The 25,703-nt window shown below is 37.5% G+C and overlaps 1 protein-coding gene across 1 annotated transcript in view; it reads right to left on the bottom strand.

The window, feature by feature from the left end:
* Window positions 1–25,703, bottom strand: part of LOC126103581 (uncharacterized) — a 230,450-nt gene that overhangs the window by 78,682 nt on the left and 126,065 nt on the right. Inside the window, 2 exon segments of the mRNA XM_049912332.1 lie at window positions 4,980–5,112; window positions 9,207–9,337. Of these exon segments, the coding sequence (XP_049768289.1) occupies window positions 4,980–5,112; window positions 9,207–9,337 (264 nt within the window).

Raw genomic sequence — 25,703 nt, 5'->3', positions numbered from 1 at the left:
GGGCCTTGTTTCGACTCAGGTCTTTCAGTGCTCTGTCAAACTCTTCACGCAGTATCGTATCTCCCATTTCATCTTCATCTACATCCTCTACCATTTCCATAATATTGTCCTCAAGTACATCACCCTTGTATAGACCCTGTATATACTCCTTCCACCTTTCTGCTTTCCCTTCTTTGCTTAGAACTGGGTTTCCATCTGAGCTCTTGATATTCATACAAGTGGTTCTCTTTTCTCCAAAGGTCTCTTTAATTTTCCTGTAGCCAGTATCTATCTTACCCCTAGTGAGATAAGCCTCTACATCCTTACATTTGTCCACTCGCCATCCCTGTTTAGCGGTTTTGCACTTCCTGTCGATCTCATTTTTGAGACGTCTGTATTCCTTTTTGCCTGCTTCATTTACTGCATTTTTATATTTTCTCCTTACGTCAATTAAGTTCAATATTTCTACTGTTACCCAAGGAGTTCTACTAGCCCTCGTCTTTTTACCTACTTGATCCTCTGCTGCCTTCACTACTTCATCCCTCAGAGCTACACATTCTTCTTCTACTGTACTTCTTTCCCCCATTCCTGTCAATTGTTCCCTTATGCTCTCCTTGAAACTCTGTACAACCTCTGGTTCTTTCAGTTTATCCAGGTCCCATCTCCTTAAATTCCTACCTTTTTGCAGTTTCTTCAGTTTTAATCTACAGTTCATAACCAATAGATTGTGGTCAGAGTCCACATCCGCCCCTGGAAATGTCTTACAATTTAAAACCTGTTTCCTAAATCTCTGTCTTACATTATATAATCTACCTGATACCTTATAGTATCTCCAGGATTCTTCCATGTATTCAATCTTCTTTCATGATTCTTGAACCAAGTGTTAGCTATGATTAAGTTATGCTCTGTGCAAAACTCTAACAGGTGGCTTCCTCTTTCATTTCTTAGCCCCAATCCATATTCACCTACTATGTTTCCTTCTCTCCCTTTTACTGCTCTCGAATTCCAGTCACCCATGACTATTAAATTTTTGTCTCCCTTCACTACCTGAATAATTTCTTTTATCTCATCATACATTTCTTCAATTTCTTCATCATCTGCAGAGCTAGTTGGCATATAAACTTGTACTACTGTAGTAGACGTGGGCATCGTGTCTATCTTGGCCACAATAATGCGTTCACTATGCTGTTTGTAGTAGCCTACCTGCACTCCTATTTTTTTTATTCATTATTAAACCTAATTCATTATTATACCTAATTTGTGAATTTTCTCACGACTCAAAATTTGAACACCTCAAAGCATCTGTTCAAACAATCCCCAGACAATACAAGTGGATTCTGTACACACATGTGAATTTTAAATAAACACAACAATGAGGAATTGAATTATTCAGTCTTGTGATGTTGTCTTTGCAGACTTCACTGTTACACTTGTGATGTTTGTTTCACTCTTTGAATGACACGGACCAAAAAGGCACATAGTGTGGCATTAATAGAGAGATGAAGGACCCATTCGACCAACATGCATGGCTCTGGTGCTAGCAAACACAACCCCGAGCGAATGCTCATCAGATAAATGTAACACCCTGCATATAAACAACCTAGTAGATGATGCAAGGAGCCCCATGAGGCTGTTTGTGGGTGACTCAGTGTTATACAGATCAGTTGCAATGCATGCAAATGGCAGAAAAGAGCAGGAAGACCTGCATAGGACTGATGCTTGATGCAGGGTCAGGCAGTTGACCAACAGTATAAACAAGTGTAAAGTATTGCACATACATGGGCAGAAAGACATGTTATTGTTTCATTATATGATAACCAAAAAATCACTGAAATAACTACCAGATGATTACAATTAAAGTGTAGCTACTCGTGAAGGTCCAGTGTGGGCTATAATTATCATATGGCAGTGGAACTAAGTAGATAGCTAATATGTTAATGCATAACTGATTTATGTTGGAAAAAATTAGTTCCGATTTAGGACACCAGGTGCAAACGTGATACTGTACAGCATCTCATTGAAATTTCTGGTGTTCATATTCAACAAACTGTGTAGGCAATGGTTAACAATAAAATGCACATTATGGAAACATTTCTATACATCTTTCTTTCATTTGCAGTGCTGGAATTGCACCAGGCCAAAATTGGAAGTAATTTTTTCTGGCATAAATCAGTTTTGCATTAGAATACCTACCACGTTCACTGCCATATGAAAATGACAGCCAACACTGGGCACCTATGAGTAACTGCACTTTGGTTATAACTACCTGCACACATCAGTTAAATATCTGGGATAGAAGAAATATAACTGAGTCAATGAAGAGTGGTGCATTTAGTCAAGGATTCCTTATGTGGGCATGAAAGCATCATGGTATATTAATAATGCTCCAGTGGCAGATGCTGCCAAAGAGGAGCTGTGTGTCACAGTGTGGTTTGCTGTTAAAATCCCGACATAGTACATTCCTGTCAGAATCAACCAACATATTACTTCCTCCTACCTATATACTGGGAAAAGACTGTAATGTTAAAACTGTGGAGATTTGAACTCACACAAAGGCTAACACACAGTCATTCTCCCATACATCATTTGCAACTGGAACAGTGAAGTCGGAAAGAGATGTTGTAGTATGAAGTAACCGTCACCAGACACTGTAAGGTAACTTGTGGAGTAGAAATGTAGACCTTTCTGACTATTCCATGCCAGTTCTTCAAATGTTTCAACATAATATATTAGCAGTTTGTAATAAAGCAAGCTGGGATCTTTTTACTGTCCCTCTTGTTTTGCCATCTGACTCCTTAAATTCGTTTTTTCACTTTTAACTAATTACCATTAAGATACGTAAGTATAATTTGAATTACCATAAAAGAGAAAGGATGGCCCTCAGTTTTAAAGAATATAGAACCAGATCTAGTTTTGTGCTTAGTTTTGTGTATGTCATAAATTTCCTAATTTATTTTGACTATTCCTAGTTAATTTCTTTTGTTATAGAGTGAAATCAGTAAATTTTTTGTAAGTTAAATTCTATTGTTGACTTATAAACAGTATGCCCTGTACTAATTATAAACATTTGGAAGGCAAAACACTGGCATTCTTTAAGTATTTATTTGGCTTTATTCGAAAACATGTTAGCAAACCCAGCCCTTAATTAATTCCAAAGTAATTACCACTTTTGTTAAAGTATTGTTTGCATAGTTATATCTGTTAATTTCATGATTTAAACAAATAATCCAGCTTAAACCTCATGGTAGAAGAAACTGTTAAAAAGAACCAATTTTTTGATGTATTTAGTTAATTTAATGAGTTATGTTTTAATTGTAATTTCTGTAAATTAAACATCAAACAATGTATAGTTTCAGTACCCATTATTGTGATGATATATAAAGGCTCCAATTTTGGTCCCGAGACAATCAGTCCACAGCAGATTTTCAGACAAGAAACCTGTGCTGGTTAGGTCAACAACAATGCGTCAACTAAACAGTGGAATAAGTGTAACGCAATTAGGCCATGTGATAAAACAATGACAGTGTCTGTTCAATATGTACCATATTATTCTGCAAGAACTATGAACTGTGTGGTTAGGTTATTACTGCTCATAGATATTCAACAGAAAACTATTGTAGCAGTATGCTGTTGTCTGCCTGCAACCTGTTTATGAGGCTTATCAAAATTTGCTGCTAGTTGCTAGCCATATTAACTGTGTAATATTGGGGGGCTGTGAACAGTGAAAGTAAAGAACTGTTAAATGCAACTGTGCAACTGTCAGCTACATCATTTATAGTAATCAGTGTTGAATTTCCAACCCCCCCTCCTCTGTTTTTCAGCCAGTATAACAATGCAGTACATCAACACTGAGGACTATCAATGAGAGAATACAGCAGGTGAACGCCACAAGTTTATCAGAACAGTATAAAAGCACACATTATTCTGGTGGGGGAACACAGGGATGCTGTAGATCAGTTACAAATGTGACAGAAAAACACCAGAGCCTTCATGATGGTGAAAAGATACACCTACAGGGAGAGCAGGAATACATGCTTGCATACATTTTCCTTTTATACCTTTCAACAGCCTCATTTCTTCTTTGCGAAAGCTATAGCAGTGGGTTAGTAAATATGAGTTAATTCTGAAATCTGAATAAAAATGGTAAAACAAGTACCTGGGTGTAACATTTTGTATGGATATGAAATGGAACAGTCACTTAGGTTAATTCATAGATAAAGCAGGTGGAAGACATTGGTTTATTGGTAGAATACTAGGGAAATACAATCAGTTTACAAAGGCGATTGCTTATAAACCATTCACACAACCCATGCTAGAATATTCTCAATTGTGGAACCCACACTAAACAGCGTTAACAGGGGATACTGAACACAAATGGAGAAGAACAGCACAAATAATCACAGGTGTGTTTGACCTATGGGAGAATGATACAAGATACTGAAGAACTGGCAGGCACTTGAAGATAGATGCAAACCATCTCAAGAAAACCTGTCTACAAAGTTTCACAAACTGGCTTTAAACAGTAACTCTGGGAATACACTACAACCTCATTACTTTTTCTTTAGAGATCATGAGGGCATGATTATATTAATTACAGTGGACACAGAGGCATTTAAACAGCCCTTCTTCCCAGACTCCACAGGTGAAAGGAATGGGAGGAAGCCCTAATAGTTGGTGCAATGGGAAGTTCCCTCTGGCATGCACTTCATGGTGGTTTGCAGAGTGTGGATGTAGATGTAGATGTAGATGTAGATGTCTTGAAATGCCAAATGTGAAAATATTTACATTATTTATTTATTTCTGTTTTAGAAGTACATTAACTACTTCATCACCATCAACAATTTGAAACAAACTTAAACTCTTATAAAAGCATGAACTTGAGGGGGAGTATTTTGCATTCCTGCCAACACAAAGAGAAACAGAAATGAGTGAATAGCTTCCTGAATTCCACACCATGAGCAGTTGTAAACTGCAAATACAAGACAAGCTACTGTACTCACTGTGTTGTCCAGTGTTTTCACCACATATCCGTGGTACTATTGATGCTGCACCAGACACAGTAAAAGCATCATCTACACAGTTGCCATTAGCATCTGGCTGTGCAAGAGAGAAATCTATGAAATCCAAGCGAACCTGAAATGTGAAATAAGATATTCCAAAATGTAGATTTCAGTACTAGATTTATCTTTACATAGACTCCATACATTTGGAATAATAAACTAAACAAAATCATATTTCACATTCAGATTTTACATATTTTCTATGTGCTTGGTAATTGCTCACCACTAACTGGACATTGGTGATAGATCCTTATATACATCTTAACAATACTAGGAAAAGGATAGGTTGCTACTCACCATAAAGATGACCTGGTGAGTTGCAGATAGGCACAATGAAAAGACTCTTACACATCATAGCTTTCGGCCAAAGCCTGCTTCAGCAACACACATATTCACACAAGCAAGCACACGTCACACACACATGATCGCCAGCATCCGCAGCTCTGACTGGAGCAATCTATCCTTTTCCTAATATTGTTGATATTCAAACATGGAATTCCCATTGTCTCCCATGCATATTATATTTCATCCTAGGTTTTCCATCAAAATAAATTGTAAAATAATGTAGCAGAAATATTTCCTAAGAAGTTCAGAAATAAGTTAAATTCAGTTCAGGGAAATATTGTTTTTGCCACTTCATAGAGACTTCATATTTTTGTGATGACTACAAAGAATACTCTAGGAACTATTTTATTGAGAGTAAAAAATACAAAATTCAAAAATTGTCATAAGAACTTTGCTACGAGATTTGTTTTGAAACAATGCATTATCATTTGTATTACCTTTTCCTACTTGACAGATTAAATTCCAAATTGGACTGATTCTGTAATGTGAGATCAATTTTTTTTGAAAAATCTGTTATATTGTTTAATGTACTTTTATTTACTACGGTGTTTTGGTTACTGCTGTTGTCATATCAGAAATTAGAATAAATATAACTAACTTCAGTTTCACTTACAATAAAGCCTATCCCTCAAAAGTTTTATAGCAACTGACACAGAACTTTACTTTTTATCTATGATATAGGCTGACATTTCCTGAGATTTTTAAAAATGAGCAAAACAAGTTGCAGAATCTACAGAGTCTGTTGCACCTATATTATTTGCAGTATCTCAGTCCCAGTTGTGTAGAATATTATCTAAATGATTTGTGTCCAGCTTCAGTCAAAACCTCAAAAAAATCTGTATTTAGCATTGGCTGTTTTTCTGATTGGCCTTTGAGCTGCCTTTCTCCATTTTAATGTGCCACCCTTTCTCAGTGAGTGACTGATAGATCTGGTGAGTAATGAAGTGCTGTACACTGTAGACTCTACAGCCAGGCAATGGTATCCAGGGATGTACATGGCTTATATGGATGTGTCAAAAGTGTATTTCATAGTTTTCAGAAGCTCACAGTAAAAATTTTGGAAACAGGTTTCAAAACACCATGCCATGGATTTTATGAGTTTGAGTGAACACTGAGCTTAGAATAATTCTTCCCTGAGAGTTGCCAGTTATTACACAAACTAGGGAGGAAGGGGGGAGGGGCTATGCAAACTACTGTTAAAACTTCAACAGTTTTTAAAATATTCTTGCATTTCATGTTACCAGCTGAAGATTTTGACAGCATACTTCTTTCTGAGTATTCTTCCATGAATTAGGACTGACTGCACTTCTACTTTTGAAATATAATCAAAAGTATTTGATTTATTTCCAACTTATATATATACAGTCAATAAATACACCTGTTTCATCACAATTATAAAATATATTGGTCTAAGCAACACAGGTCTCATTTGTAACCAAAGTGTGCAAACTAAACAACAAACAAAACATTGACTGTAATCAATTAAATCATTTAGTTACCATCCTCTGTACCATTATTTCACAAGGAATAGTGTCTCAGTCTTCTGCTTTTAAAGATTTCTATATTTTAATGTAAAATCTCTGTCCTGTTAGTAGACAAGAATGCAACGTGCATGTGGAAATTGTTCCTATAGCCTATATTATATCATTGTCCTGCATATCATATTATGTTCTTATAGCCCATATTATCTCACTGTACTGCACGTTATATTATGTATTGATCTGGTTCTTATTTTTAAATGTAAATGCTCAAAATATTGAATGACCTGGAATGTAAGTGTAAATATGCGTAAACAGTTCTTTGTATAATTGGAATATAGTTTTACAACTGACTTAATGTTGTCCAGATAATTTCTGAACTGCCTACATTACACGTTTTATCATCATGCAAATGGCTAAATGAGCTTTTAAATAGCCCTAAACAAACATTACTGTATACTGTTTATTAGCAGTGACCTGAAGTTAGCAGCAAGTCTTATTGTCAAAAATTAGTGTACAACTGATAACAGGGAATGCAGTATTATTTGCTGCTGAGGCGATGACACTAGGAAGAAATGGGGAAGAACAACTCGAGAAAGAAGAGAGAAAAATACTGAGAAAAATACTAGGTCCCAAAAGAGGTGGAGAGAGGTGGATGCGAAGACCTAGGGAAGAATTGTACCGGAACATGAGAACAATATCTGGGGAAATCAGACTCATAAGGGCAAGGTTTGCTGGACATGTAGTTAGGATGAGTATGGGCAGAATGACGAAGAGAGTGTGGGAAACAACAGGGAGGACAAGGCAAAAGACAGGAACCAAGTGGGCTGTTGAACTTCAGAAGGACTAGTTGGAACTGGGGATCAAGGTCGAAGGAAAGGAAAATTGAAGGAACAAATATACACCAACAAATATGCCGGAGATCAATGACAGAGAAGAATACAGGAAGATTAGAGAGTCACCAGTGGATCCGACAGGAGAAACGTAAACTGAAGATCTCAGAAGAAGAGTGGAAGAGAAGAAGAGAAAGAATGAGGAGGTTCTAGGAGAAGAATGCAGTCCACGAAGGGTCTACCTGTGGTCCTGCAGAGGCCGTAACACAAGAAGAAGAAGAAGAAGAAGAAGAACTAAACAAGGTGAAACACTCAAGAAAAATTTATTAAATCTGGATAAATTCCATCTTGCATTAAATTCATGTCAACAGTCATGGATGTTGTAAAGGGACACCCTCCTCTAGCATTACTTTTCCTCAACAGAAGTAGTCGATACCAGAACTAATTTTCAAATTTTGAACAGGTCAGTATTATCTCAGCTGTTTTTCTAAAAACATTCATATGATTTTGTACATGCTGTGTTATATTTCAAGCTAAAATCTGTAAAAAGAAATTACTTTATTTTCTTTGTTACAACTGGTATGTACTAGCTCTAATGTACAGTTGAAATTATTTATTTTGGAAACATCTTAAATTACTAAATATTTGGCACACCTAAAATTTCTATTATTAATTGTGCAATTTTGTATGGTTTACTCTGTTTATTTCTGGATTGATTTATGAGATAATAATATAAACTACTAGAATTTCACTTGTCAAGAAAATTTGTAAACCCTTTGGAAAATTGTTGTTGTCATGGCATGAGGAAGTAGTAGTGGGCATGCCTCTCATGTGATGATATGTGTTTTCGTAGTTTGGAAGAAAAAAATGTAATTTTGGCTTTGTGAATGTGAAAATTCAAAAGACAGTGTGATATAAAATGTGAGACAATAAATTATTGTGAAAACAAAAATTCTGCACAGGCATTATTCATATTTATTAATGTCAATTGGAACTATGAGAACCTAAACTATGAAAATTTCTGCTTCAAGAATGAGACTTTTAGACATGAAGAACTGGAACCAACTACGAGAAATTCTGCACAGACATTATTCATATTTATTAATGCCAATTGGAACCATGAGAACCTAAACTATGAAAATTTCTGCTTCAAGAATGAGACTCTTAGACATGAAGAACTGGAACCGACTATGAGAAAAGAAACTAAGTAAAAAGTTTATTGTAAATTTTACTCCTTTCATATTTTAAAAAAAAGAGACTTAAGCACTGACAATAGTAGTGATATCAACAAAGTTAACGGGCGGGGGAGGTCACAATGTCCAATGCTGTTATATATCAGTTTGTCATATGATATTCTCAGAACTTGATAACTCCTGGCAACCTCAGACCTTTAAACTAAAACATAGATTTCAAAATAACAGAAATTCTAAAGACAGGTTGTAAAATGCAAATAAAAATTTAAATGACAGAATTATCTAATTTATTAGATGATAAATGTGAATGACTCTTACCTGACAGACATTGCTATTACACTTGTTTATGGTGATGGTGCACCTGGTTCCTCCCGTATATGTTGCAGGGTAATTTGGATTGACGAAATATGTACAGTTGATTCTTGATGATGTTCCACATGACCTGATAACTGAATAAATATAAAAATCTTACTGAACACACAGTATCATAACAAATTGTGATTGTTTGAGTAAATCTGTGTTTTAAAAATTATGTAGTGAAGACTATTCTTTCCTCTCCTACACACAAACACACACACACACACACACACACACACACACACACACACACACACACACACACACACACAAATGGAATAGACACAGTTCTTGGTAGAATGGTCGCTGGTGATGTTAGCAGCCCATCAACTAATCAATGGCTTTGGTATCATTCAAAATCTGCTAATAGCTCAGGGAACCTTATGCTTCTGAAATCAATAATGGTGGTGAGTTGTAGTGAAAACTGAAACGTTAAACTTAGTTTTACTTAACATGTACTATAACTGGCAATTTTTAGAAAGCTAACAGAAATATTCTTGAGACCTTATATACTGAAAAATCTTTGTATCATCTATGAAGATGCTGGTGCTGCTTTTGGCAAACTGTCACAGATGGTTCATATGGCTCCAAAAATAAAACATCACTAGATATAAGGGGCGATCAAAAGAAATTGAGGTAGATTGAAAAAAGTAAGTAAGCTGTTTATTATTTTAAAAGTAACTGCTGTATTTGTTAATACATTTATCACACGGTGAGACATGATGATCAATGTCTTCATGGTAAAATGTCTTCAGCTGCGTACGAACCAAGACTGTACATCTGAGGCAAATCATCGGCCACAAATGTCTTTCTTCAGGGCTCCAAAAATATGAAAACTGCTTGGGGAAGAGCAGGACTGTATGGAAGATATCTAATAACTTCCCAACAAAACTTCTGCAGTGGAACTGAAACAACCTTGGTAACAAGTGGGTGGACATTATCCTGCAACAGAATGATGCCATCTGTCAAACATTCCTGGGTGTTTTGACTTGACGGTTCACTTCATTTCAATTTTTGCAAATTGTCCATGTTCCACTGTGTGTCAATTGTGGCATTGTATTCTGGACCATCAATGAGCAGCAGGCCTTGCTTTCAACAAAAAAGATCATTATAACTTTTCCAGAGCTAGCAAGCACAGCTTTGGGTTTTTTCATTGGTATATGATTCCATCCGAAAAAAAAAAAAAGAAAAAGAATGTGATTTGTCTACTTTTTTCAAAAATGAGTTGTGTATGCCATCAGATGTAAGGTTCTATGTTGTTCAATATTGTTAATCAACCAGTGTGATAATCTGAATAGCCCATGTTCTATAACTCATTTTAGATTAGGCACACAGGGAAAGAACATGCTAATGTCTCTCACTACAAGGAGCAACTGTGCTTTTCCCAATCTTGTGTGTAACATTTTAGATTCCTTGTGGGTTGGCAAACAATGTTGAAGCAAGAAACAGCGTATTTTCCTTTATTGTGCATTACTGGTACTAGTGAAATTCTTTGCTTTGATCTGAGACACTGTTTCATAATGCAGGTTTTGTAAGTGATTGATTTCAGCTGCGCAGAGGTTTGCATGGTCCCTTCTGCCAGAGATTCGAGTCCTCCCTTGGGTATGGGTGTGTGTGTGTTGTTCTAAGCATAAGTTAGTTTAAGTAGTGTGTAAGTTTAGGGACCAATGATGTCAGCAGCTTGGCCCTTTAGGAATTCACACACATTTGAACATTTGATGGTTTTCAGCTTTATTAGTATATCATTTATTCGGAATGATGAGTTCTTCATATGAGGATGAAAAGCAGATGCCTTCAGATTCTAACAGTGTTAGGAAAAGGCAAGTATGAGGGTGATTTAGTTCAGTATTGAAGGACTTAAATGTTCAGTTGAACAGACTAGGAGAAGATTACAACTGTAAATTAAAGTGTTTTGAGGTACTAAATGCTGAAGAAAGATCAAATCTTATATGAAAATTTAGTGATATGGTAGACTGGAATCAACAATCGTTGTATCTAATAGATCTCATTGCAATTTTTTTGAGTCGTCAGTCTTCTGACTGGTTTGCAGCCCACCATGAGAGATGGGAGTAGCAATTATTTTCTGGATGTCTTCCTCTACAATTATTGAATTATTGCCCTCTACAGCTTCCTAGTAAGCTGGAAATTATTCCCTGATGCCTTAATGAAAGTCCTGTCATCCTGTCCCTTCTTCTTGTCAGTGTTTTCCATATATTCCTTTCCTCACCAATTCTGTAGAGAGCCTCATCATTCATTATCCTACCAGACCAAATAATTTTCAACATTATTCTGTAGCACCACATCCCAAAGGCTTTAATTCTCTTGTCTTCCAGTTTTCCTATAGACCATGTCTCACTACCACACAATTCTGGGCTCCAAATGTACATTCTCAGAAATTTCTTCCTCAAGTTAAGGCCTATACTAGCAGATTTCTCTTGGCCAGGAATGCCTTTTCTGCCAGTCTCCTTGCTCTGTCTGCCTTAAGTTATTTTTCTACCTAGGTAGCAATATTTCTTAACTTTGTCTAGTCTGCAATCCCCAATTCTAATTTCAAGTTTCTCACTGTTCTCATTTCTGATACTTCTCATTACTTTGGTCATTCTTCAATTTACTCTCAAACCATATTCTGTACTCATTAGACTGTTCAACCCATTCAACACATCCTGCAATTTTTCTTCACTTTCACTGCAGATAGCAGTGTCATCAGCATATCTTATCATTGATATCCTTTCACCATAAATTTTAATCCCACTCTTGAACTTGGAATCCCTATATGCAGGAAAGCCTTCATGGGAGTACTTGGAGTAAGAGGTTGACCATCAATACAGTTCAGAAATTTTTGAAGCTGGACAAGTCTTCTTGTGCTGAAAGAGGTAAGCATGAAAGTAAGCCATTGGAAATTAAGATAGAAGTAGGAATAGTAGTTTATGATCACATTCCTTCAAGGGTGGACAAAGTCATCACAGCAATGAGAAGACCAAGAAGTTCCATCTCCCAGAGGAGCTTTTGGTGAAAAAATTGCATGAATTGTTCCAGGAAAAATATTCAAATTTTGCCATTTCATATGAAATGCATACAACAGCATTCAAAACCAAATTCAGTATAGCTTTCTTATATGCAATGAATGATACATGCTGGGAAACCAAGTGAAAAAATTGCATTAATTGTTCCAGGAAAAATATTCAAATTTTGCCATTTCATATGAAATGCATACAACAATATCCAAAACCAAATTCAGTATAGCTTTTGGGTATGCAAGGAATGATACATTCTGGGAAACCAAGATGGCATCCAATATTGAAAAGGGTACAAATTGTTCAGTGAAAACTAATTTGTTGATAAAGGAATCCAAATTTGTTCTACATTACAAAAACAGTATGATACAGAGAGTTCTGGTGATGTTAACTTAAATTTCTCAAATTGGGAGTGTGGCATGTTTACATGTAACGGTCATCAGATTGCAACTGAAATGTTTGCCAGTGGACAAATGGAAAGTGTGTTGAGTTCTCAACAGTCTGATGTGGAAATGTGCAAACAGTATTCTAAAATGCTTAAAAAATGATGCAAAGATGTAGTACCAATCTAGATGGTATTACTAATGACAACAGTCCTGAACATATTAGGTCAATGAAGCAAGTGCATTGCAAACAGAGTAAAAACACAAGTCTTTCAGCAGAAAATAGTCAGGTCATGATGCAAAGCCTCCTTAACAATTCAGACAGTAATAATAGTGACAACAGTTGTGAACATGTTAGGTCAATGAAGTTAGTGCATCGCAAACAGTGTGAAAACACATGTCATTCAGTGCAATTGAGGAGAAATGAGTGCAGGGAATTCTGAAATACATACTCAACACAGAAGGCCTACATAAAGTCAAGTGCTTAAAAACACATAATGTTCACTACACGGAGTGTACAGGAGACAGAACTACCTTCAGGTTAAGCAAACTTTACAAGCAAACATGTGCAGATAAACATGAATTTCAATTCCCAAATTTCCAGTTTTAATGTAATGAATACTCTGACACCCATGGACGTGATCTTGCTGGAACTTTACGTTATGATTTTTACATAAATGCTCCTTCCATCGTCAAACCAGAGGCACCTTTGGATGAAATCACAAGAAACATAAATGCTTAAAATCTCTCTAGTTCATTACAATGTACAATAATTATTGGGGGCACCAATGATGTACATAAAAATGAATTATTCACGGCCACTAACAATTTGAAAGAAATGTTGAACTTTGCTTGGACAACACCTGTAATTGTCGTAGGGATTCCTCATAGACATGATTTTATAATCACTTCTATTGTAAATGATGAAATCATCAAGGCCAATAGATAGTTTGAAAAGATCTGCAAAGCATTCTACAACTCACATTTCTTATCTGTGGAGTCCCTTGAGAGAAAACACTTTACACAACATGATCTATATCTAAATATTAAGGGTAAGACATTGCTATACAACCTGAGACATCATAAATTCATTAGGCAGATGCAAGGATGATGAGCCCATTACTCTCTCACATTCTTCTTCCCAGTCAACAGCATGCTGCACTGCACAACAATCATCTTCAGAAGCAACAAGACAACTCACACCACTGACATAACAACAACAGTGTCAACTAAATTGCCTCTCAAACAAAAGTGTCACCACCAGGCTACAACAAGGATTTTTTATTGAAGACAAGCAGCAACCAAAAATTGAGGTGAGCAATGTGGCAGTCCCCAAGGACAATAAATCACTAGAACATCGAGGGTATAACTAGTAAAACTGCTGAATTAGAAGTACTTTTGCTTGATCAGCTAATGATATTTCAGTTTTATGTGTGAGTGAAAGGAAAATCAAGCTTGTACTGTTAGAAAGGCGCTAGAAAGGCAGGATTTTAAATTATTAGTAGCTTCTGTAGAGAGTTTTATAGATGGAGGAACATACATATACACTGAAGATCCAAAGAAACCGGTACACCTGCCTAATATCGTGTAGGGTTCCGTCAAGCACATAGAAGTATTCCAACATGACATGGCAGGGACTCGGCTAATGTCTGAAATAGTGCTGGAGGGAACTGACACAATGAATCCTGCAAGACTGTCCATAAATCTCTAAGAGTTCGAAGGGGTGGACATCACTTCTGAACAGCATGTTGCAAGGCATCCCAGATATGCTCAATAATGTTCATGTCTGGGAAGTTTGGCGGCAAGCGGAAGTACTTAAACTCAATTCTGTATGTGTGGAGTATCACATTGTCCTGCTGTAATTGCCCAAGTCCATCAGAATGCACAATGGACATGAATGGATGCAGGTGATCAGACAGGATGCTTACGTACGTGTCACCTGTCAGAGTCAGATCTAAATATACCAGGGGTCCAATATTGCTCCAACTGCACATGCCCCACACCACTACAGAGCCTCCACCTTAACTGAATAATCTGTTCTATTCACATAATTTATCACCCACTGTCCATGAATGCACTAGACTTGGAAAGACAACTAAAACTACAAACATTTGATCATAGTGTAGAAGTGATTGACACTGGATTCCACATCATGAAGCAATAAAATTTAGTGTAAATAATGTACTCAGCACAAATTCCAAGAAAAATGAGAAATACTTCTACAGAAGATGTATAAATAAGGACAACATTAGGATTTTTAATCCATTGCTGAAAATTTCAGACTGGGATTTGGATACATATGACAATGCAGATATGAAGTTCGAGCCATTTTTAGCTTGTTACAAACATAACTATAAACTGCATTCTCTCTAAAGAAAACGGAAGTAAAAACCAGAACTAACACTTGGATAACACAGGGGATAACAGAATCTTCAGAGCAACTTAGAAAACTAATTAAATGAGCTAGGCAAAATCCAGTATGTAAACTGTTAGAGAAAAGTGTACAAGAAAGTCACTGCACTAGTAAAAAAATTAAGCAATGATACATACATACATCAACAGAAACAAGGGTAGCAAGTAAATATATAAATAAGTAAATCAGTTTGGAATGTGATAAATTAAAATCTTAGGCAGAATCAAAGCAATAAACATCAACATTGTTCTTAAAAGCAAAGGAAAAACTATAAAAGATCCTTTATAAATTGCCACTATATTCAATAGCCACTGTACAAGTTTCGTACAAAATCTCATAAAAAAACAAAATCACATAAAGGCTAAGCATAACACCTCTGCAAATTCTAAAAATATATTTTTGTATGCTGTAACAGAACAAAAGGCAGAGAATGCAATTAGCACAGAAAAAAAATAAATTTTCCTGTGGAACAGATTGCATTCCTGATGAAGTAAGTAAATGCAGGAACATTGTTCCTCCCCTTGTTGATATAATTAATGCTTCTATCAGCATTGATGCTTTCCCTAGAGAACTCAAGCTTCAAGCTGCCAATAATAAAACCATTATATAAAAACAGTGATCCTTATAATTTCAAAAACTACAGACCTTTATCAAAGTTGTCGTCTTTCTCAAACATTTTTGAAAGCATAATGAACAAAATGTGGAATATTTGCCAATGAACAAAATTGTTTTTAGAAAAAAATATATTGGCTAAACTGCTATATATAATTTCCTAAGACATGTTCTCAATTCCACTGATCATAATAAAATAAACTGTGGATTGTTTTTAAGGCTTATCTAAAGCAATTGATGTTATTGATCATAAAATTTTCCTTGACCAACTATACTGCTATCGAGCCTGTGGCACTGCTCATATGTGGTTGAAATCATACTTATCTGACAGATACCAGAAAGTGGAAATAGTTCCCAAAGATAAATCCTTCTTTTCTGGATATGAGGAAGTTACTCATGGAGTACCCCAAGGATTGGTGTTGAGACCCCAGTTGTTCTTGATATTCATAAATGACTTACCTAATTATTTAACACAAGCTGATGCTGTAATATTTGCTGAAGATAGCAGTCTCTTTGTTAAAGCTCAGAATCTGACTGACTCACACAAAAAAATAGAGATAACAAATGAAGAAATACTTAAATGGTCTAGAGCAAACAATACTTGTTAATGAGAAGAAAATGTTATGGATGAATTACAGGCATACATCAAATAAAGTAATCCCTAACATAATAGTGAAGTTAGGTGAACAGAAAGTACTTCAAACTTCAAATAATAATTTTTTTTTGAATTTGGTTAGATGAGCATCTTGAATGAAATAAACATATGAAACGACTCAATAAAAAACTAAGTAAATGCTGTTATGTATGAAAATGCTCAAAAATTTCTGCAGAGAAGAAACAATGATGAGTGCCTGTAATGCACTCATGCATAATCTACTGTGATATGGTGTCTTATTTTGGGATTTTTCAAATCTAGCATAACACTCCTTTACTATGCAGAAACAAGCAATAAGAATTATAAAAAGGATTGCACGTAGGGAGTTCTGTAGGGAAATATTCAAAGAACTTAAAGTTATGACTCTTACATCTATTTATATCTGTGAAAGGAATATAATAGGGGAAACATTCCACGTGGGAAAAATATATTTAACAAGAAAGATGATGAGACTTACCAAACAAAAGCGCTGGCAGGTCGACCTGCCAGCGCTTTTGTTTGGTAAGTCTCATCATCTTTCTTGTTAAATATATCTATGAAAGTATATGCTTTTTGAGATCTCATCCCCACCTCTTTTCTTTGAACGGTCATTTCCACACTGTGAAACTAGATACAAAACTGACTTCCACAGACACAAGAAGGAGACAGCCGGTCGGGGTGGCCGAGCGGTTCTAGGCACTAGAGTCTGGAACCGCGCGACCGCTACGATCGCAGGTTCGTATCCTGCCTCGGGCATGGATGTGTGTGACGTCCTTAGGTTAGTTAGGTTTAAGTAGCTCTAAGGAGACATGCACAAGTAAAAAAACACGGCGACAGTCCGGTTTCTGTTAGCACGAGATAAAAACACAACTAGCGACAGTATGAAGTACATAATAAAAGTCCTGTATCAAAGAAATGTAATGTATCATCCCAAAATTCTTTTTAGTGCCCTTTCCTTAAGAGTTAAAAAGATACCAAAGCTGCACATTTTAAAAAATGAGATTATGAAAATACTTATAAGTGAAAGCTTTTACAATGTTGATGACTACATAAATTTTATGAATTTGAGGACATCCATAAATTAAGTTAAACATAGCCATGCATCACTAGATATAATGTAAAATTAGAATTTGTTATCTTTATGTACTTGGTTATCTGTATGATTCTGTCCGTATCTGTATGATTCACTTCTGTTTATGTACTTAATTACCTGCATGAGTTGTATACAGGCAACATTATTTAAAAATTTTTGTATCAACATATGACAAGTCCTATATCATTTTATATGATAAAACAGATGATCAATAAATCAAACCTGTGATAAGTACACTGGTGAGACGAAAGTGCTGAATGCAATGATGACATGAAGAATCCAATTCTTGAAAGGAATTAATAAGATCACCATTGACCAGAAAGTATACTGAGTCAAAGCTGAAACATTTTATTCCACAAAGAGAGATGCTCATTTAAGAAGCCAAAAGACTAATGGCACAGAAGCAATCTCCACGGACTACCAAAAAAGTATGCTTACCAAAATAAGTACTAATAACATCTATTAAAAAGACATTTATCTATTTATTCTTCCAATATTCATCAACATGCAAATACAACTTCAATGTTCTAAACTTATGGTGAAGATATTGGAAGAAAAGGGACCAATGAAGCTGTTTCCTTTTTAAAGCACTTTGTGACAGAATTATTGCATAAGAAAGTAAAGTATACTGAAATATTTTGGGATCCGTGTTCAGGCCAGAACAAGACTTACACTGTACAAGGCATCTTAATTATCTTGTGAGTGAACAAACTTTTGGAGACAGTGTTAAGTAACTTCCCCTATTGGAGCACACACTTTTATGGATTGTTGTAAGAATATGAGACTGATTAACATATGAGCAGTAGCAGAAGTTCCAATGCACTGGGTGTGGATCATGGCTGATGCTCGATGCAAACCTAAGCCTTTTGATGTTGTGGTGATCAGCCAAGATATACAAAACTGGAGATCGTTTCCCAAGGAGAAATATTTGACAAAATGGCTGATGCTCGATGCAAACCTAAGCCTTTTGATGTTGTGGTGATCAGCCAAGATATACAAAACAGGAGATCATTTCCCAAGGAGAAATATTTGAGAAAATGTCCTTTCCTAACAAGGCCTATCAGAGAGGTAGTCATCACAATAAAATAAAATAAATTAGACAAAATCCCTGCCTCATTCAAAATCAATAAACTTCCATTAGAGTTTGGATTTTACATTGGTGAGAGAGTCACAATGACTTCATGAGCAGCAGTCTGGAGAAAATCCATCCCCTACTTATGGAGGTAAGGTATAAAAATATTGTATTATTTTAGAATAACTGTATATAATGCTAATAACAATAACAATAATAATGATAATATATTTAAGGGCAATCTCAAAATAAAAGTATCAGTACCTCCAGGTTTGAAGGAGTATTGCAGACAACAAGCTAGAGTGTTTTACACAAAACTTTTACACTATGCTGAGAAGTGCATGTTGGGACTCTGTGATATTATATTTTATTCTTATTACCAACATCACATGAAGATAAAGTAGCAGACAGAACTGCTTATGGAAGCATTTTCATTGTTTCAAACATTGGTTTTCATTACAAAATAATCTGATGTATAATGTTTAACAAAAATACAGTTTTACTTACATATCTTCTACTCTGCTATGTACAAGAAGCATGTTTTTCTCTTGTAGTGCATGACATTACTTTCAATATTATTCCAACAGAACTATAATTTAAATATTTAAGGAATCAATTTAAATTAAATTTAATGTATATAACATGTCCTCCCAAATGACTTTTGTTCTCATTAATTTTGTTGATTTGCTCTCCTGAACAATATGCTAATGTGAGCAAAGCATGTCCTTTTCTTATGCTCTTCATCTGCTTCCACTGTTGATTCTGATACTTGCTCTCTGCCTCTATACTTAAAATGATGTTTCATCTTCCATGACAGTATGGGGGAGGTAACAATATTTCTCATCATGATACTGCCCCAAGTGCTGCAGTGATGTCAGCTTTCTGTTCAACTTCTGCTCCTCTGTCAGGCTGTTGGGAATCCAATGTGCACAGATTTTCTCATGCTCTGTCATGAGAACGTGAGCCATACCATGATTGATGCCCAATATGAGCTTCCACCATCCACCATGAGTCAATTCTGTCAGCATCCACCACATTGATGACAGAAGGGATAATGACACGATGAGCCTGGCCTGGCTGACTGCTGTATTTTAGTGACACCTGTCTTTCTCGAAATTGTTTTCTTTTTTTCCGCACAAATACATGTGCATGTGACATAATGTGGTTGCCTTACACATCAGACATTCAGGCACGAATTTCATTTCCTGACACTCTTATCACAATCAGTAACTGCACTACACCTTGCTGTTCCTCCATCCTGGCCTTCATAGTGAAGCTGAATGCACATATAACGCACTAACCTTACGGTGAACATGCTTAATAGAAAAATGGCACAGCAGTGAACATTTACACTGTTCCTTCCTGATTCCTAATAGAGAGCACTTCTATATACACACCTACCTGCATTACCAGCATCCATGTCATGCTTGTTAGATAGTCTTTCTGGTGTTCATTTGACTACTCACTATATAATGCACTCAGAAGTCTGGAGGAGACATTTATCCAACAGTGGATGTGAAATAGCTGATGATATATAGGGGAGCTACAATTACAAAATCTTAATATGCTGAGGCTAGCTATAAGATGACATGAGCTGACAAGTTCATCTAGTGGATACAAAGGAAAAACAAAATTTTATTAATCAAAGGTGACTCATGGAAATTCAGCCACCTAAATTGGAAAAATTTTCTTTGGTTGCACACATTGTGCACTGCTCCATTTATGAGGTCTGAATGTTGCGTCTTAAGTGAAGCTGTTTCATGGAGGCATCCACGATGAGAGTGTTTAGAGTGAAAATTTATGGTTGTATTGTCGCCAATGGTGATGAGAGAGAATGGAAAGACTAAAACTCCCTTCTGACTTAAAGCCTACTCGTTTGGTTAGCATAGAGGGGTATGCCAAGATCTTGCCATTTCCAGTGTATGAATAGTCACCAACAGTGTCATATATTTCAGACCATAGGGAATTACAAAAAGTTAGTGCGCGATGGCACATTGTCTGGTGATCATGAAAGTTACAGTACCATCTCTGTTCCTCTTCCTGAGCGAATAATTGTAATTAAAATTTCTGGCATCACTAGGACTTGAACTAGGTGCCTCTAGGTCAAGCATTTGCAGATTAAATTTCTACATATCATCCATTTGGCAACGGCCTTGCCGCAGTGGGTAAACGGGTTCCCGTGAGATCACCGAAGTCAAGTGCTGTCGGGGGTGATCGGCACTTGGATGGGTGACCATCCAGGCCGCCATGCGCTGTTGCCGTTTTTCGGGGTACAGTCAGCCTCGTGATGCCAATTGGGGAGCTACTCGACCGAATAGTAGTGGCTTCGGTCAAGAATACAAGACCATTTTAACGACCGGGAGAGCGGTGTGCTGACCCGACGCCCCTCCTACCCGCATCCTCCACCGAGGATGACACGGCGGTTGGATGGTCCCGGTAGGCCACTCGTGGCCTGAAGACGGAGTGCTTTTTTTTTTTTTTTTTTAACCTATCATCCATTTCATATTGATTGGCCCCCGACTTTGAGCTCATATTCTGGTCACATTGCATTATGAAAATGTTATGACTTGACAGAACAGCAGAAACGTCTACCTTTATTTAATGTGTGGATGTTAGTTCTTAGCCGAAGTGGGAGCGACATACGCGCAATACTCGAGAGAAACTGCGCTTTTTCTACCTTTTTTAGGCGGGTGTCAGCTTCAAGGCCGCATGAAAATCAGATCGTAATTATGAGAAAAATTCCGTGGCACGCTTTAAATATACAACCTTGATCTACTCACAGGCGGATTTTGGTTATTTTCTGATTACTCGTTTCATGTCAAACGCAAGACGCTGCGATTGGCCTTACCGTTGTTAGATTAGATTCAGTTTTCGTTCCATATACCCAAAAAATGAGATGATTCTCGTGGGTGTGCTACTGCGACGGAGAAGGCACTGGTGTTAAGCTTGAAGTTTTGTCTTTTTACATCATGTGTATTTACGAATGAATACTCCACGTGTTTGTTAGTCAAGATTCTGTAAAGCAGTTATGTTAGTAGCGGCAATATATGCGAGTTTGGGGTGGAACATAGTTGTCACACCGGCCCGCCGCTACTGTTGTACAATAAGCGCCCTTTCTTCAGCGAAGAACAGCAATTTCGTAGTCGCATTCTAGTACAGCACTGCCGCGTTCAGATTTTGTTACGAGAAATCCTCGATATGCAAGCAGCTCACAATACATGGGTATTTGTAAGGCACATTTCAACAGTAAACGGAAAAGTCGATTAGCTCGAATAAATTTTGCAGTAAAAATTAATAACTGAAATAAAACCTAACTTAATCGCTTTCACTACTGGCTGAAGTCTCGCTGCTGCTATTGCAGTAGTCTATTTGGACCAGCAACGGTTCTATTGCTGTATCAAGACTGTTTTAAAGTTTGTGTATATGACTCACTGAATTCCTCCAGACATTTTGGGGAATACTTTGCACAGTGGAGCGACACAACTGTAAAGTATCATTTATTTTAAAATTCTCGTCCTCCTTTGCTACCTTGTTCTTGACAAACACACAAATAAGTTCAATGGTGTCCAATTAGCAGTGCGCTACAGCAGTCACAGAAGTTTAATTTCCTTGTCCACTGATCGCAATGTACTTTCAAAAAGATGTTCCTGCGCCTCGAAGTGCGGTCGCGCGTGTTCCTGTAGGTCAGCTTTAGTAAATTGCTCGTATGATGTGTATTATTGCTTTCCATCCATTTAGTCATAGACTCCTTTCTCCATTTCGTAGATGGATTTCGTGAGACTGGATGTATCATCGTATGATACGGAGCCTGATCTAAAACAATCGCATATTTGTTGGGTATTTTTTCCGGAACGCTCCTAAACCACTCTTCGTACTGTCTGGCATTCATTTCAGAATGGTAATCTGCACTTACTATTTGCGCAATAAAGCATAAGCCAGCAATTTGTACGAACCCTTCTTCGTCCCCAATGTGGCACATTATAATCATTTTTGTTTGAAATCCTTCTTTCCAGTCTTTCTACTCTTGAACCTTCCTCTGTAATCGTATACGTTTTCTGATGCGTAAGGCATTCTTTGTTCCTGCCAACCAAACTTTCTGGAATGATTTCCACCACACCAACTCTTATCGGTGTAATAAACCCAGTGTTGTGCAAGTGTCTTATTTCCCGCAAGAACTCGTCTCTTTTTCCTGCTATTTGGTGATGTTTCATCAGGACAGGTTTTTTGTTGAACTTTTTGTATCTGAAGCCCAATTTTCGAATAGCACGCCAAAGGGTTGTTTCACTCATGTCAGGAAAGTCTTCCACTTCAATCTTCAACTTTCCGAAAACGGCTTCCACTGTTGGAAACTGCTTTTCCTCACAGAAGCCATTTTTCGTCTTGTGACTCCCTGTGTAATCTTGCCCAATACAAACTTCTGTCGCCTGCCACAGCTCTTTTTTGGTGATGCAATACACGAAGTTTCTCTATATTCTCTCGAAATTCGCTTCACTGTACTTTCACTAACACCGAGACACTCAGAAGTTCTCTTTATTGGCCGTGATACGGAACTGCTCGCGCCCTGTCCTTCTTTGGCGTTAATCATCATGGACTTTCCACAATTCCGTAACTCAGGGCCTCCCAACCTTTTCAGCTGGCGGACCCCTTCTTCAGTCGAAAAACCATGGCGGACCCCTAGTCAGTCAAGAGCACAGTAACTTTAAATTTCAGAGCAAAACCCATGGGAACTGAAAGCTTCTTAATGAAAGTGCCATGTTCCCAATGAGCCCCCCCCCCCCCCCCCCCCCCCGAAGTATCAATAGTCTTTGGTTTAGAGATGAAAGAAAACAACTTGAAATTAACGATGCCACTGTATCCAGACACTTACTAGTGGATTTACTCCATTTGTTCAACATACTATAGCCTGATTAATATTACTTGGTAATTGACATTTCACACGTTGGAGCTGCCTTCCTCCAAGAGCAATCGACGTCACGTCCAAACTGTTCGCTGTTGACAAGCTGCCGCCTGTGGTATGTTCACTTCCACTGTTTGGCAACTGTTGTGTAAGGAGCATGCATATTTCATAACAGTCGTGTGTGTGTGTGTGTGTGTGGTTTTTGTGAAACCCGAAGAAAAATGTTCAAATGTATGTAAAGTCTATGGGACTTAACTGCTGAGGTCATCAGTTCCTAGTCTCACACACTATTAACCTAAGTTTAACTTCCGCTAAGGACAACACACACACACACACACACACACACACACACACACACACATGCCCGATGGAGGACTCGAACATCCGACAGCGGGAGCCGCACCAATGTTTTGGTTTGTGTTGCCGACTGTCAAATATTATTGGCAAAGATCGAATGTTCGTGCCAACTTTCGAGTGCTACACACATGTTTTTCACAGGAAAAAAAATAGTGATGAATTTGATTTTCACATTTTTATTCAATAATATTACTCATTATTTTACACGATTTGGTGAAAGGTAGCCGCGGACCCCCTAGAAAGAGCCGGCGGACCCCTAAGGGGTCCGCGGACCATACGTTGGGAAGCCTTGCCGTAACTGATGGATGATTTCATACAAGTACAAGGCAACTAATTACCTTACGAGCACTGTCTCACACGCGAGACTCTCACGTGAATACACAACAACGAATGGGAACAAGATTGTTTGCTACCTGATGGGACACCGCGACGTAAACACTGCAACAATGAACAATTAAGTGTAAATATTGTTCAGAGGTCCGGCAACATAGCCCATGCGAGCATGCGGCCCATAGAAACGCAAAAGCAAATAAACTGAAGATGTGGTATTACCACTATATGTAGATTTATATGCATAAAAACGTAACAGCTGTGAGAGGAAATAGCATAGCTTAAATTTACACTTTTCGTTTTGTTGATATGTTCACTGACATTGCAGCAATCTACACACGCCATGAGTAGGACAAAACGACTTACTGGAAAGCAGGGACAGTTCGTCAGGAAGTTGAGTATGGTTGTAACTTTAAATCGTGAATAGGAAATTTTTCCTTGAATTGCGGTCTGACTACTATCTCCCCAAAATTGACACTCGCTAAAAATGGTCGAGAAAGCACGCTTTCTCTAAAATATTACCACGTATGCCACCCCTTTTCAACTAAAATGTAGTATTCATGCACCAAATAAAAGAAGACATTTCCACGATTCCAGAAAGGCACAACATTTGGCGTGACCACAATATGAGTTAAAAGTCAGGAGTCAACCATTGTGAAATGGATAGTAGGTTATGGAAGTGGGTAGCAGGTAAAACGTATGAAGAATATGAATTCAGTGGTGTAATTGAGGTATTCGGTGGGTTAGTGATTAACGGGCAGCCGCGCGGAGTGGCCGTGCGGTTACATATACATCTACATCTACATTTATACTCCGCAAGCCACCCAACGGTGTGTGGCGGAGGGCACTTTACGTGCCACTGTCATTACCTCCCTTTCCTGTTCCAGTCGCGTATGGTTCGCGGGAAGAACGACTGTCTGAAAGCCTCCGTGCGCGCTCTAATCTCTCTAATTTTACATTCGTGATCTCCTCGGGAGGTATAAGTAGGGGGAAGCAATATATTCGATACCTCATCCAGAAACGCACCCTCTCGAAACCTGGCGAGCAAGCTACACCGCGATGCAGAGCGCCTCTCTTGCAGAGTCTGCCACTTGAGTTTGTTAAACATCTCCGTAACGCTATCACGATTACCAAATAACCCTGTGACGAAACGCGCCACTCTTCTTTGGATCTTCTCTATCTCCTCTGTCAACCCGATCTGGTACGGATCCCACACTGATGAGCAATACTCAAGTATAGGTCGAACGAGTGTTTGTAAGCCACCTCCTTTGTTGATGGACTACATTTTCTAAGGACTCTCCCAATGAATCTCAACCTGGTACCCGCCTTACCAACAATTAATTTTATATGATCATTCCACTTCAAATCGTTCCGCACGCATACTCCCAGATATTTTACAGAAGTAACTGCTACCAGTGTTTGTTCCGCTATCATATAATCATACAATAAAGGATCCTTCTCTTTATGTATTCGCAATACATTACATTTGTCTGTGTTAAGGGTCAGTTGCCACTCCCTGCACCAAGTGCCTATCCGCTGCAGATCTTCCTGTATTTCGATACAATTTTCTAATGCTGCAACTTCTCTGTATACTACAGCATCATCCGCGAAAAGCCGCATGGAACTTCCGACACTATCTACTAGGTCATTTAT

This window comes from Schistocerca cancellata, chromosome 1 (assembly GCF_023864275.1).
Source record: "Schistocerca cancellata isolate TAMUIC-IGC-003103 chromosome 1, iqSchCanc2.1, whole genome shotgun sequence".
Classification (NCBI taxonomy): Eukaryota; Metazoa; Arthropoda; class Insecta; order Orthoptera; family Acrididae; genus Schistocerca; species Schistocerca cancellata.
The sequence above is the reverse complement of the archived record's forward strand: the minus strand, read 5'-3'. Positions and strand labels throughout refer to the sequence as shown.